The following is a 13,937-nucleotide window of genomic DNA, read 5'->3' as shown; positions in this document are numbered from 1 at the left end:
AAGATCCCCCCAGACTGCAATTGATGGAAAATCCATGTTTGACAATTACGTCCCTCTTTATTCTGTTAAGTCTTGTCATAAAAGCCCCTGAAAAGTTGCAGTTTGTTGAGTGAGGCAAGGTAATGTGATTTTTAACTGTGTGCGAATTACTGCAAAACATCCTTATGGGGTTTGAGAAGCTCAATCTTACATTTTCCATGATTAAGAAATCACTATATTTCTCTTTAAAAAGGTCCATTGTTGTTTTAGCCCCCTGTTAAACCAATAGTAAATCAGTCACTCCGCTATAATTTTAAATTATAAGTAAGGAGATTATAAGTGTTTGTAATTTCCTGGTTTGCTGCTTATGAGAATACTTCAATGTGATTGGCTGCTTGCTCTGTTTCCTGCTGCCACATGCCTGAAGATCCCCTTGATCTGGCTCCAGATTTAAACTGCCACTGGAAAAGGAAAGTCTGGTAGGAGAGATCACAAGGTCTTTGTCATCTGCTTTCTTTCAGGTCTGTGGGAAATGTTGTTGCTTTGGTGTTGACTGCCAATAGTGCTTCATGGCACACCTGCCTTTCCATATTTATGTGCAGATACCATAATTCCCAGGTCTTTTTGTTTTGTGGTGTTAATCTAGCAAAAACATTGCAAGGACATATTTTACTGAAGTGTCAACAAAAGGCTTAAAGGATTACTAATCTTAGGGCTGAATGCTGCTAACTTCATGACATTGTCAAATTTATAAATGTCAGTCAAGAAATCGGAGGTCCTCAGCATACAGGTTTTTAAGCAGAACTCAAAAAAGCTAATGGATCGTCAGAAGTGGCAGATTACAAGATACATCAGGGTGAGTGATACATGTCAATTAACATGAATAAAAATAAAATACTGCGGATACTGTAAATCTGAAATAAAAACTCAGCAAGTATGGCAGCATCTGTGGAGAGAGAAACAGAGTTAATGTTTCGAGTCCGTACGACGCTTCAGAGTGTATTAGGCTTGCTCTTGTAGTCACCACTAGGGATTCTAATATCAAGAATTCTAGAATTGCAGATTATTTTGGAATAGAAACAACACATCATGTCTGCCAATGTCCTTCTCGACATGAGCCACCTCATCTACCTTCAGCTCATTGTCTATACCCCTTTAATATTCCTTTTAAAGCAAGTAAATCATTTTCAATCAAGTTCTAAACGCTTTTTCTATAACTAGCAGAGAGTTTCACATTCTGACCACTTTCAGTAAAAAGGTTTCTAACTCACCAAGACTTAATCATAACTCTCAATTGTCTTAAAGATCTCTTGTCCCTTTTTTACCTTCTCAGGTCGAGCAATAAAATTACTAACTTCAAATTTCTCTTTACGACAACCCCTCTCAGTGAATCTATGGTGCATCTTTTCCATCGTATTATTTCCTTCCCATGATAGGATGCACGCAGTCTCTGAGCAAAGTACTTTAATTGTAATGCAGGAAACACAGCAGGAAATCTGTGTACAGCATGCTCTCACAAACAGTAATGTGATTAATCACTGGATTATTTTTGGTGATATTTGTCAAGAATAAATATTGGGTAAGACTCCAAGGGGAACTCCTCTTCTTTAGGCAGTGCCCTGAGATCCTTTCTGAGCACACGAGCACCGCATGTGAGCCTTGATTTAACATCGTAACCGGAAGCTGGTATGTTTGACAATGCAGCACCCCTCTCAGGACTGCACTCCTTACATTTTTGGAATTTGTGCTCATGCCTCTGGAATGGTGCTTGAAGCCACAACCTCTAACCCAGAGGTGAGAGTCCTACCTCTGCCTTGCACAAGTTTAATATTTCCTCCTTACAAGGGAGAGGCTCCTCAACAGATTAGGCACATTCTTGGTGGAGGTATGGTGAATTAAGTTAACTTGTGTGAACTGCCTTGTTGTTGCCTAAAGGTACAGCAGTGACTTGATTTGTTCAGGGCAAGCCGAAGGTTAATGGGTGTATGTGGTTTGTCTTTGCAATTCTCCAGTCATGATGGTTGTGGTGGCTTCAGGAGACAATTACATACTTTGAATTATGTGGGTTTGTGAAAAATGTGAAGGGCTGATGGATTTAATTATTGAAAAAGACAAGCTTATTGTTAATTAATTGTTTTTCCTGAATGTTTAGTTCTCTGCAGGCTCGTCCAAACTTTCACCTCATGTAAATCCAACCAGACAGACTTCTCTAAGCAGCATTTCCTCATCAACCTGCCTGCAAGGGAAATTGTATTGTATTCCAATGATGCAGCCTGGTTATCATTGGGTTTTTCCTCAAATAGCAACCAGATAGGTTGCGAACCATTGGTATGAACGTAAATGGCTCAGGACTGGTTAGCTGTCAGCCACCAAACATGCCTGGACCACAATGAGCCTTCATCTCCTCTGCTAAATTTACTCACTATTCCAGGTTCAACTAAGAATTGCCTTAAAACTCTGCTGCCTTCAACCTCAAATCCAAGAATTCTGTCCTGACTTCTTTCTCTACCTCATCTACATTTTCCCCTTGGCAACATTATCCAAAGACATGGGGACAGCCTCACAGATTTGTTACAGCTCAGAAGGAGGCCATTCGACCCATCGTGTCTGCACCTTGACTCTGTCGGAGCAATTTATCTAGTGCCTCCCCACTGACTTCTCTCCGTAGCTACGTGCATTCTTCCTTTTCAGATAATAATCCAAGTCCCTTTTGAATGCCTCGATTGACCCTGCCTCCACCACACTCTCAGGCAGCACAGTTCCCATTTTAACCAATCGCAGCATGAAGATGTTTCTCACATCTCCATTGCTTCTTTTGTCAATTACATTAAATCTATGCCTGGTCACTCGCGATGCTTCCACCAACAGTGAGAACAATTTCTCCCTTTCCATTCTGTCCAGTCCGTCGTGAATTTGAATAGCTCTATCAAATGATCTCTCAATCTTCAGTTCTCCAAGGAAAACAGTCCCACGTTCTCCAGTCTATCTACATAATGAAAGTTCCTCATCCTTGGACCATTCTCTTACATATGTACACTGACGACATCCAGCTCGTCCTCCCCTCTCTCCATACTGCCAAACTGTTTATTTGTTATCCAGTCGTGGATCATTCACAAAGACCTCCAGCTAAACATGGGAAAGATCATAATCTTTGGGCGGGATACTCCGACCCCCCACCAGGTCGGACAATCCTGGGGGGGGGGCGGTGTGAATCCCGCCGCGCCGCTGGCTGCCGTACTCGCCGACATTTTCGGGCAGGGGCGTTGTTTGCGCCACGCCGGTCGGGGGCCATTAGCAGCGCCCCCCCCCCCCGGCAATTCTCCGGGCCCCAATGGGCCGAGCGGCCATCAGTTCCTGGCCAGTCCCACCGGCGTGAAATGGACATGGTCTCACACAGCGGGACCGGGCGGTAGGCTGTCTAGTGGAGTCCTTGGCGGGGCATGGGGGGATCCGGCCCCAGGGGGGGCCCCCACAGTCGCCTGGCCCGCGATCGGGGCCCATCGATCTGCGGGCGGGCCTGTACCATGGGGGCACTCCTTCCTTCCGCGCCAGCCTCTGTAGGGCTCCGCCATGGCTGGCACGGAGAAGAACCCCCCTGCACATGCGCAGGAACACTCCGGCCGGTCTGCGCATACGCGGAACCACGCCGTCTGTTCTGCGCATGCGCCAACTCGCGACGGCCCTTCGCCGCCAGTTGGTGCGGCGCCAACCCCTCCAGCGCCGGCCTAGACACCAGCAGTGCGGAGGATTCCGCAACTTCCAATTGGCCCAACGCCGGAGTGGTTCGCGCCGCTCTTGCCGGCGGCGTCGGGCCATCCCACCAATTGCGGGAGAATCCCACCTATTGTCTTCGTCCCCTCCAAAAAAAATGATATCCTCACCAATGATTCCATTCCCATGTCCTACCTCAGCATCCTATGTGCCCCAAGTTGATCATCCACCCTTAGACCATATCCAGTACAAAGACTGCTTTGGACCACCTCTGAAACTATGCCTGCTTCCCCCAATTGCCTGCCAAAAGCATTAGATTGTTTATATTCACAAAAGATTTAATTTGGAAAACTTCACCTTCAAAGTTCTACGTTCCACTAACGAAAGTCCTAATTTTGTGAGGCTATCAATCCCAGGTTCATGTGACTGAATCTGTACTTTACCTTTGATGTGAATCCAATCCCCCATCCCCCATCTCAAACGGAGGGTTCATAATTGTGTGCAATACTCACAAAAGGGGAATTTTAAAAAAATAATTGGACATGGGCATCACTGGCTGGGCCACCATTTATTGCTCTATCCTTAATTGCCCTTGAACTAAGGGCATTTAAGGAGCAATCACATTGCTGTGGATCTGGAGTCACATGTAGGCCAGACCTGTTACCAATGGAAGGTCTCGTTACCTTACGACAATCAACAATGATTTCATGGTTATCATTAGGTTAATTCCAGGTTTATGCTCAGATTTCACAATCTGCTGTGTTAGGATTTGATCCCATATTCCCAGAGCATTACCACAAGTCTTTGGATTCCTAGTCCAGTTATAATAAAACTACGCCACTGCCTCCCCCTAGAATTCACCTCCTGTAAATTCAACATCACTTCTTTGTTGTTTGTATAAAACATGTGATGCCCAGAGTATTTTTATGGCCGTTACTACCTGCATGCCCCTTAAAGACGCCATCTTTCAGAAACGGATATGGACAGTATAATATTTCCTTGCACTGTTCTCTACCCCAAAATTTATTGTTTTGCATTTATGGTATCTGCTACCCATCTACCTAATCTTTGTTCACCTGCAATCTTTCTCAGATTGTCATGCCCAACACTTGGTGTCAATAAGCTTCGAAATTAAAAAAATTGTTTTTAATTCATGTACGGGATGTGGGTTCGGCCAGCTTTTATTGCCCATCCCTGGTTGCCTTCAGAAGGTGGTAGTGAGTTGCCTTCTTGAACCGCTGCAGTCCTTAAGGTGTAGGTACAGCCACTGTGCTGTTGGGGAAGGAGTTCCAGGATTTTGATCCAGCAACAGTGAAGGAACAGCGATATATTTCCAAGTTAGGGTGGTGAGTAACTTGGAGGGGAACCTCCAGGTGGTGGGGTTCCCACGTATCTGCTGCTTTTGTCCTTCTAGATGGTAGTTGTTGTGGGTGTGAAAAATGCTATCTAAGGAACCTTGGTGAATTACTGCAGTGCATCTTGTAGACGGTAGACACGGCTGCCACTATTGGTCGGTGGAGGAGATTAATTTTAATCTTAAAATTATTCCTCTTATGATGTCCAAAGCATTTATATAAATGGAAAAGAAAAATAACTTAGTACACATCTTTGGGATACACTATGCTCACATTTTTCCCACCTGAAAATTATTTACCCCTGTCATAACCCCCACGAGGGCCAGTGGGAAACAATTGTCGATCTCTCTGTGCCTCGTGGAGTACGAGCTTCCCAGGTAGGGGATGGAGGCCTCGTTAGACTTACACATAAAGGCTAGCCCAAGCAGTGCCCCAATTTGAGGTTTGTCCCAACGGGGACTGGATTTTCGAGAGTTACTGCCATGTGCAGAGTATTGTATACAGTTAAAAATAAATCCTCTACTGCTGGCTTCCTCAGTTACTAAAATCCCCTATCCCTTGCTCTTTGCCATCTAACCAACCATCTACACAGATTCCTTTGCTGCCTTATGCCTCAATTTTCACAGCAAGCTTATTAGTTATCAAGTTAACTACTGTTTCCTGATGGTTTAGGTCTATAAACACTCTATTTCATTTAGCTGCACAAATTTCTCAACAATTCTGCAGAATTTATCAAGCTTGGCTTATTCATTACAAATCTATTTGATAGTTCCAACTAAATATTAAAACATTTCATCCTGTATTGTGCACTCTAGGGCCAAGATATGCACTGCTAGAGTTGGATGCTGGTGGGGGGGGGGGGGGGGGGGGTTGCTTAATTAGAAGTCAGGTGTAGTGGGAAGGTTTGGGTGAGGCTACCCCCGGAAGAACTGGGCAGTCTGTCAGGTGTGGAGGTGGGCGGAGGTCCTGCCTTGGGGATTTGGTACTGTGGTCAAAGTTTAAAAATAAAGAATAAAACATAAATATGTCTCCAGCCCTCACCTCTCAAGCCCACCCACACACTCCCCCAACACTCTGTCCATGTCCCATCTATTCCAACTGATGCCCTCCGAAAAAAAACCATGGTCTCTCATGCTCCCCCATATCAACCTATACCCCCTTGGCCTCTCATACACTCCATGCCAACCTATGCCCCTCTGACCAACTCCAATGGCCCTTTATAGCTCTATGCTAACTTAGTGCTAACTCATGCCAATCCATGCACCCATCCTTTGCCCTTACACCTACCATGCCAATTCACCTGATATTTACCTCATGCAGACCTCGGGATGCATGCAGAGATGAGATAAAATAAGTCTCAAGTGTCTACTGCAGACTTCACTATTTTGAAAAGAATTCTCATTCATAAAAACCCATTTACTACATTTACATCCTGCAACTAAATAAAGTCTTATAACAAACATTTAATTCAAGTGCACAGACACTTATAACAACAAATATTGCAATTCACAGTCCCATAAAAAGTCTATGGCTACTTGTAGATATCAATCAAACTGAAACGGCAGGCACCCTACTGCGATATTGGGTAGTTGTAAAAACAGTCACGTAGCAGTAATCCAGTAATGGAGCTCAAGCTTAAGTCAACAGACAGATAGCAAGCAATGATCTTTTAAAAAACTCTTCGGAATTTTGCCTTGACGAATTTTGCCTTGACAGCTTCTTTTGAAAGTTCCGTTTGACAGCTCCCTTCAAGTTGCTTATCAGAGTTTTGACAGTTATAATGAGCTTGGTAGTAGTGCTTTTATGCACTTTTAATGCATATTCTATCAGGTTTAATGCAAATCTGCTTTCAACAATTCTAATGAGAACCTTATCTAACCCAAAGGGCACCTGACCTCCCCCAAAGGTGGCTCTGGACAAGATCCAAAGCTTCTTGGACTTGACTGTCCTCTCCAAAGGGGTTTGACCTGACTGTCCTCTCCTGGCTATCTAAACAAATCCACAAAGTCCAGACCTAAATGTACCGGGTCTAATTTGCACACTTCAGGAATCACACCGCAAGGCTACCAAAATCCCACAAAAGAGGAAAAGTGCTCATTCAAAAATAATTGACGATGGACTATTAATGTGAAAGCACTGCACCTTGTTCAGCTGCCAAGTAACATCCATATGCAAGATGTGTTAAAATTGAAAGAGCATTGTACAATTTTAAACAAAAGAACAAGTGGTACTTACTTTTAAATCAAGGTGGACGATGTTGTTTCTGTGCAAGAAAGCCACACCCTCTAAGATCTGCCTCATGAGCCGTTTGACATCTTTTTCTTTGAAGGCTTCTTCCCTCTCGGCTATACATTGGTTGAAAATCTCACCACCAGCCGCACTGTGGAAGAGAATGTGGAAATTAAAGTAACACAGTTTAGGTGTATTAGTAATGAAATGCTGAAATAGGCCACAAACTCTAAAATGTCCAAAGCTTGCTCCGCACTGCCTTTGCTGAGCCCCAAAAGATCTACTCCAGAACACATACTCACCATGACCTTAGAATATTTTTACACAAATTCCCATTCTTCTTTACATTAAGATGATCATGTAACAATTAGGCACACCATGGACACTGCTCCAGCCCCACCTAAAGAGACTCACTAAAGTTCGCCATGCCACACATACACAATCTGAAGACACAAAGGACAGGGCCATTGTGGAAACTTACCACTGTTATATTCCCTTAAAGAAATATCATGCCAAGTTTAGAAACAAAATACAGTCATTTGCATTGTCTTTTGGAAAAAGTTTCAAGTTCATTGTGCTTTTATCACTTGAAAGCAATACAATGTCATAAATTGTCCTGAAAATAGATAATTGCATCATTTGACTGGGATATCTTAGTAAAAATTACACACTGATCTTCTTCCATAAAGCAAAAAGGTTTACAAATCCCTCTTACAGGATGGCACTGTCCCTTTAAACTACATCGCTTATGCCCAGTGCTATGTAGCAATAAGTTACTAAGGAGTTTCAACAAATACTTGGCACCATCATACAATGTAACCTGCTTCCAACTACAAAAATATACACAGAGAACTCAAAATACTTCAACTAAAAACAGACTTAATGAAGCTAACAAAGCCTCTCCATAATGCACAATGTGGGTGGAATAAAGGTTGGATTGTGGAATCGGACAGGAAATGAAAATTGATTACACCTTCTGCACTTTGTCTACTGTGATACATTGGCATTAATAGTAAACAATGACACACAGAAAAAGATTTAGGCTACTGACTACATCATTGATTCGGTCAGTGGGAAAACTAAGGGAATGGGGAAAGGGAAATAAGTTTTTTTTACTTTGAAAGTTTAAATGCATTAGGTAGACGTTAAGTTCAAATTGTGATTTTAATTTCTGCAACTTGATGTGGCTGCCAGTGAGGTACTCATTGGCATTGCAAGTGACTGAACCCACAATTTAAACATAAACTGGACTGGCATCCTATTTACATTATTAGAAGAGCTACATACGACCAAATGCCTAATTATATGCCTATTACCTCAAGGAAAGAAGATGCAAACTAGTCTATTTAGGGCTAGAAATGTTGCCAGAAGTTAATAGGAATGTTAACAGTGCTGTCTATTCAAATTCAAAATTACATTCAGAGGCATATTCACATTTAAGATACAAGCAAAATTAAATTGATTCCCAATGCTGCATGGCAATTACAACAGCAAAAAGGGACACTCAGTCCAACTAGTCTCCGCTGGTGTTTTCCTCCATAGGAGCAGCAGTCTAATCTCAGAATCACAGAATACTACAGTGCAGAAGAGACCCTTCGGCCCATTGAGTCTGCACCGACTCATGAAAGGCCCTGACCTGCCCACCTGATCCCACATGCCAGCACTTGGCCCATAGTCTTGAATGTTAAAGGTCCAGGGATTCGAACCCAGGGCCGGGATTCAAACCCGGTTCCTCAGTGCTGCAGTCCCAATGTTAACCACTGCGCCACATGCCGCCCCTATCCAGGTACTTTTTAAAGAATGTAAGGCATTCCGCCTCTACCACCCTCCCAGGCAGTGCATTCCAGACCTTCACCACTATCTGGGTAAAACAGTTTTCCCTCAAACCCCCCCTAAACCGCCCACCCCTCACTTTGAACTTGTGTCCCCTCGTAACTGACCCATCAACCAAGGGGAACAACTGTTCCCTATCCACTCTGTCCATGCTCCACATAATCTTGTACACCTCAATAAAGTCACCCTTCAGGCTTCTCTGCTCCAGAGAAAACAACCCCAGCCTTTTCAATCTCTCTTTATAACTTAAATGTTTCATCCCAGGCAACATTCTGGTGAATCTTCTCTGCACCCCCTCCAGTGCAATTACATCCTTCTTATAATATGGCGACCAGAATTGCACACAGTACTCCAGCTGTGGCCTCACCAAAGTTCTATACAGCTCCATCATGACATCCCTGCTTTTGTAATCCCAACAGAGAGGGCCCGAGACTGCTGAAGGAGCAATTCCCAATTCAATCGCAATACACTCTGCTGAGCATCTTCTCCCTGGAGTACCAGAAACGATAAATAGTACCAGAAACCAGAAATAATCAAAGCGAGTGTCCCATATGCCTTTTTCACCAGCCTATTAACCTGCCCTTCTGCCTTCAGAGATCTATGACAAACACACCAAGGTCCTTTTGTTCTTCGGAACTTCCCAGTGTCAGGCCTTTCATAGTATACTTCCTTGTTAAATTCCTCCTTCCAAAGGGTACCACTTCACACTTTTCAGGGTTAAATTCCATCTGCCAGTTATCTGCCCATTTGACCAGCCCATCCATATATTCCTGTAATCCAGGACATTCAACCTCACTGTTAACCACCCAACCAATCTTTGTGTCATCCACAAACTTACTGATCCTGCCCCCCACATAGTTATCGATGTCATTTATATAAATGACAAACAATAGGGGGTCCAGGACTGATCCCTGTGGTACACCACTGGTCATTGGCTTCCAGGCACTCAACCTGCCGACTATCATCACCCTCTGTCTCCTACTGCTAAGCCAATTATGAATCCATTTTATCAAATCACCCTGTATCCCATGTGCATTTGCCTTCCTAATAAGTCTCCCATGTGGAACCTTGTCAAAGGCTTTGCTGAAATCCATGTAAACTATATCAACTGCACTACCCTCATCTATACACTTGGTTACATGCTCAAAAAAGTCAATCAAATTTGTTAGGCGTGAACCTCCCTCTGACAAAGCCATGCTGACTATTCCTGATCAAATCTTGCCTCTCCAAGTGGAGATAGATTCTCTCCTTCAGAATATTCTCCAGTAGTTTCCCCACCATCAACGGGAAACCCACTGCTCTGTAGTTCCCTAGCTTGTCTCTACAAACTTTCTTAAATAGTGGGACCACATTAGCTGTTCTCCAGTCCTCTGGCACCTCCCCCATGGCCAGAGAGAAATTAAACATTAGGGTCAGAGCACCGACAATCCCCTCCCTCGCCTCCCATAGCAGTCTGGGAAACAATTCACCCACAGATTTCCTCCTTGGTCCTTAATGGGCCCTACTCTTTCCCTGGTTATCCTCTTCCCATTGATATACTTACATAGACTATTTTGGGATTTTCTCTACTTTTACCAGCCAGAACTTTCTCATATCCCCTCTTTGCTCTCCTAATTGATTTCTTAATCTCCATCCTGCACTTTCTGTACTCCACTAATGCCTCAGCAGACTTGCTCCCCTTATACTTGTTAAAAGCCTCTCTTTTCCTTCTCATCGTATCCTGAATGCTTCGGTATCCATGGTTCACTGGGTTTGTAACACTTTCCTATAACTGTAGAGGGAACATATTATGCCTGTACCATCCCCATTTCATCTTTGAATGCCCCCCACTGCTCTTCTGTAGGTTTCCTCACGAGTAACTCTTTCCAGTCTACCTTGGCCCGAGTTTGTTAAAATTCTACTCTCCCCCAATCCAAAAACTTGTTTTGCAACTTGTCTTTTTTTGTCCATAATAAATTTAAATTGTACCATGTTATGGTCGCTATCACTAAAATGCTCCCCCACCAACACATCAATCAGCTGTCCGGCTTCATTCCCCAGAATTAAGTCCAGCACTGTGCCATCCCTTGTTGGATCCTTTACATATTGAGCTAAAAAGTTCCCCTGTACACATTTTAAGAACTCTACTCCACCTAAGCCCTTAACATGATGGCTATCCCAATAAATTTTGGGAAAGTTAAAATCACCTCATTTAATTACCCTCTTATTATTTTTACACCCGTCCGCAAATTGCTCATATATTTGCTCCTCAATTTCCCGCTGATTATCTGGGGGTCTATAATAAACACCTAACAACATAGCTGTCCCTTTTTTATTCCTAAACTCTACCCACAAAGCTTAATTTGATGCCCCCTCCAAGATATCATCTTCCCTTACTGCAGTAACTGCCTCCTTAACTAATAATGCAATTCCTCCTCCTCTTTTACCCCCTCCTCTCTTGCCTGAAGATTCTATATCCCGGGATGTTGAGCTGTCAATCGTGCCCCTCACTCAACCATGTCTCTGTGATAGCTATTATATCATAATTACATGTGGCAATCATCGCCCTTAACTCATCAGTTTTACCTTTAATACTCATGGCATTAAAGTAGAGGCCATCCAGCCTCGTCTTACTCCCTTGAAACTTACTACTGCTGTATTCCCTCTGATCTGATTGTTTTTCTATATTATACTGTGTCCCTATTCTGTTATCAGTCTGTGTCCCCTCCCCCTGCCAAACGTAATTAAACTCTTCCCAACTGCACTAGAAAACCCGCCAGCAAGGATGTTGGCCCCGCTCTGGTTTAGACATAGACCATCCTGCTTATACAGGTCCCACCTGTTCCTGTTCTTTCATATTCCTTTTTCCCCTTTCATTCAACAACCTATCTAACTTATTGTTAAATGTGAAGATGCTTTCCACTTCAATCACTACTTCCGTTGCTGCATTAAACAGCCACACAGCCTTCTACATTAAAAAAAACAACTCTCCTATTGTCGGTTTTAAATCTCTTCCATTTCATTTTGTATCTATATTTACTTGTGCTAAGTTCCTCATTCATTGGCAAGGTCCATTTCTATTTCTCCTGTCGAAACCATTGCAATTTTAAACACTTTTGTGCGTCCCCAATTTTTCAAGGCTTTCTATCTTCATATTTGTATTTCCTTGGGGGCAGCACAGTGGCACAGTGGATTAGCCCTGTTGCCTCACGGTGCCGCGGTCCCAGGTTCGATTCCGGTTCTGGGTCACTGTCCGTGTGGAGTTTGCACATTCTCCTCGTGTTTGCGTGGGTTTCGCCCCCACAACCCAAAGATGTGCAGGGTAGGTGGATTGGCCACGCTAAATTGCCCCTTAATTGAAAAAATGAATTGGGTACTCTAAATTTAAAAAAAGAGAAAAAAAATATTTGTATTTCCTCATCGCCAAAATCCTACTGAATCTGAGCTGTGATCTCTGAATCTGAGCTGTGATCTCATAGAATTCTTACAGTGCAGAAGGAGACCATTCGAGTCTGCACTGACCCTCTGAAAGAGGTCCCTATCCAGACCCACTCCCCTACCCTGTCCTCGCAGCCCCACCTAACCTTTAGACCAATCTACCTAATCTGCACATCTTTGGACTGTGAGAGGAAACCAGAGCACTCGGATGAAACCCAAGCAGACAAAGCGGAGAATCTTCATACTCCATACAGACAGTCACCCAAGATCGGAATCGAACCTGCATCCCTGGTGCTGAGAAAGCAGTGCTAACCACTGTGTCAGGGTGCTGCCCTAATTGTCTCTATTGCCTAAACATCTTTCCTATAATGCAGAACCTAAAACTGCTCGTAAGACTCCCAGACATAAGGCGCACACAGGATCCCTAGACACAAGTCTCCCCAGACACAAGACCCCCCCAGACACAAGACCCCCAGACACAAGACCCCCTAGACAGAAGCCACACATAGGACCCCCAGACACAGGACTCCCAGACACAAGTCGCACATAGGACTCCCAGAAACAGGCCGCACATAGGACCCTCAGACACAGGACTCCCAAACACAAGCTGCACATAGGACTCCCAGACACAAGACTCCCAGCCATAAGCCGCACAGAGAACTCCCAGACACAAGACTCCCAGCCACAAGCTGCACAGAGGATTCCCAGACACAAGACTCCCAGTCGCAAGCATGCCCCTCCAACTTTTTTCTTTCCAATGGACAAGATCTTGCACTTACCTGTACTGAGTCTCACCTGTCCTAGCTCTACTCACTTGTGACCATTGTGTGAGCTCCTTTTGTAACTTCTTTGCCCTTCATCAGACTTAGCTGTTTCTACTCCCTGCTATCCTATATATAATTGCAGTGAGACGCAATAGTGACCCAATCAAGAGATTTGTACACACACATGCCCACAGCAGTTTCTAACTATCCCTGGCAGGTTGTTGCTGAGTAAAGATCACACATTCAGAAGAATAGAAGAGAACTATATGGGCAAGGCTCCATTTGGTGGTTCTACAGCATGAAGTCCAGGTTTGCTGAACCACTGAGCATTTTAAAATCTTCGAGACAGCCCTCAAAGTGTTAAACAGAGATGCTATGGGGTGAATCCAAAATTGTACATTGACCTGACCATTTAGCTGGGGTATCTCAGATTTAAATGCACATGAAGGCAGGTTGAAGGAATGTAATCTCTCTTTTCTGGTAACGCTCCAAAATGAAGAATGGACAACGGTCATGACTCTGTTATCTCAATGGGACTCATCCGCGTGGTTAGCAAGAATACTAATAGTAAAAGGAACAACAATTTATACTGCATGAGAAGAGTGTGCTGATTGGTTGGCAAGCAAACTCTGATTGGTAGAGGCATTGC

The 13,937-nt window shown here is 43.8% G+C and overlaps 1 protein-coding gene across 1 annotated transcript in view; it reads right to left on the bottom strand.

Moving 5' to 3' along the window:
* The window catches only part of stk17a (serine/threonine kinase 17a), a 102,077-nt gene that overhangs the window by 23,123 nt on the left and 65,017 nt on the right, over positions 1–13,937 (bottom strand). The window contains exon 3 of the mRNA XM_072508784.1: positions 7,281–7,425. Coding sequence (XP_072364885.1) covers positions 7,281–7,425 — 145 coding nt within the window. The remainder of the gene's footprint in view (positions 1–7,280; positions 7,426–13,937) is intronic.

The sequence above is a fragment of the Scyliorhinus torazame genome, chromosome 6, assembly GCF_047496885.1.
Source record: "Scyliorhinus torazame isolate Kashiwa2021f chromosome 6, sScyTor2.1, whole genome shotgun sequence".
Classification (NCBI taxonomy): domain Eukaryota; kingdom Metazoa; phylum Chordata; class Chondrichthyes; order Carcharhiniformes; family Scyliorhinidae; genus Scyliorhinus; species Scyliorhinus torazame.
This window is presented reverse-complemented; position numbering and strand designations above follow the sequence as displayed.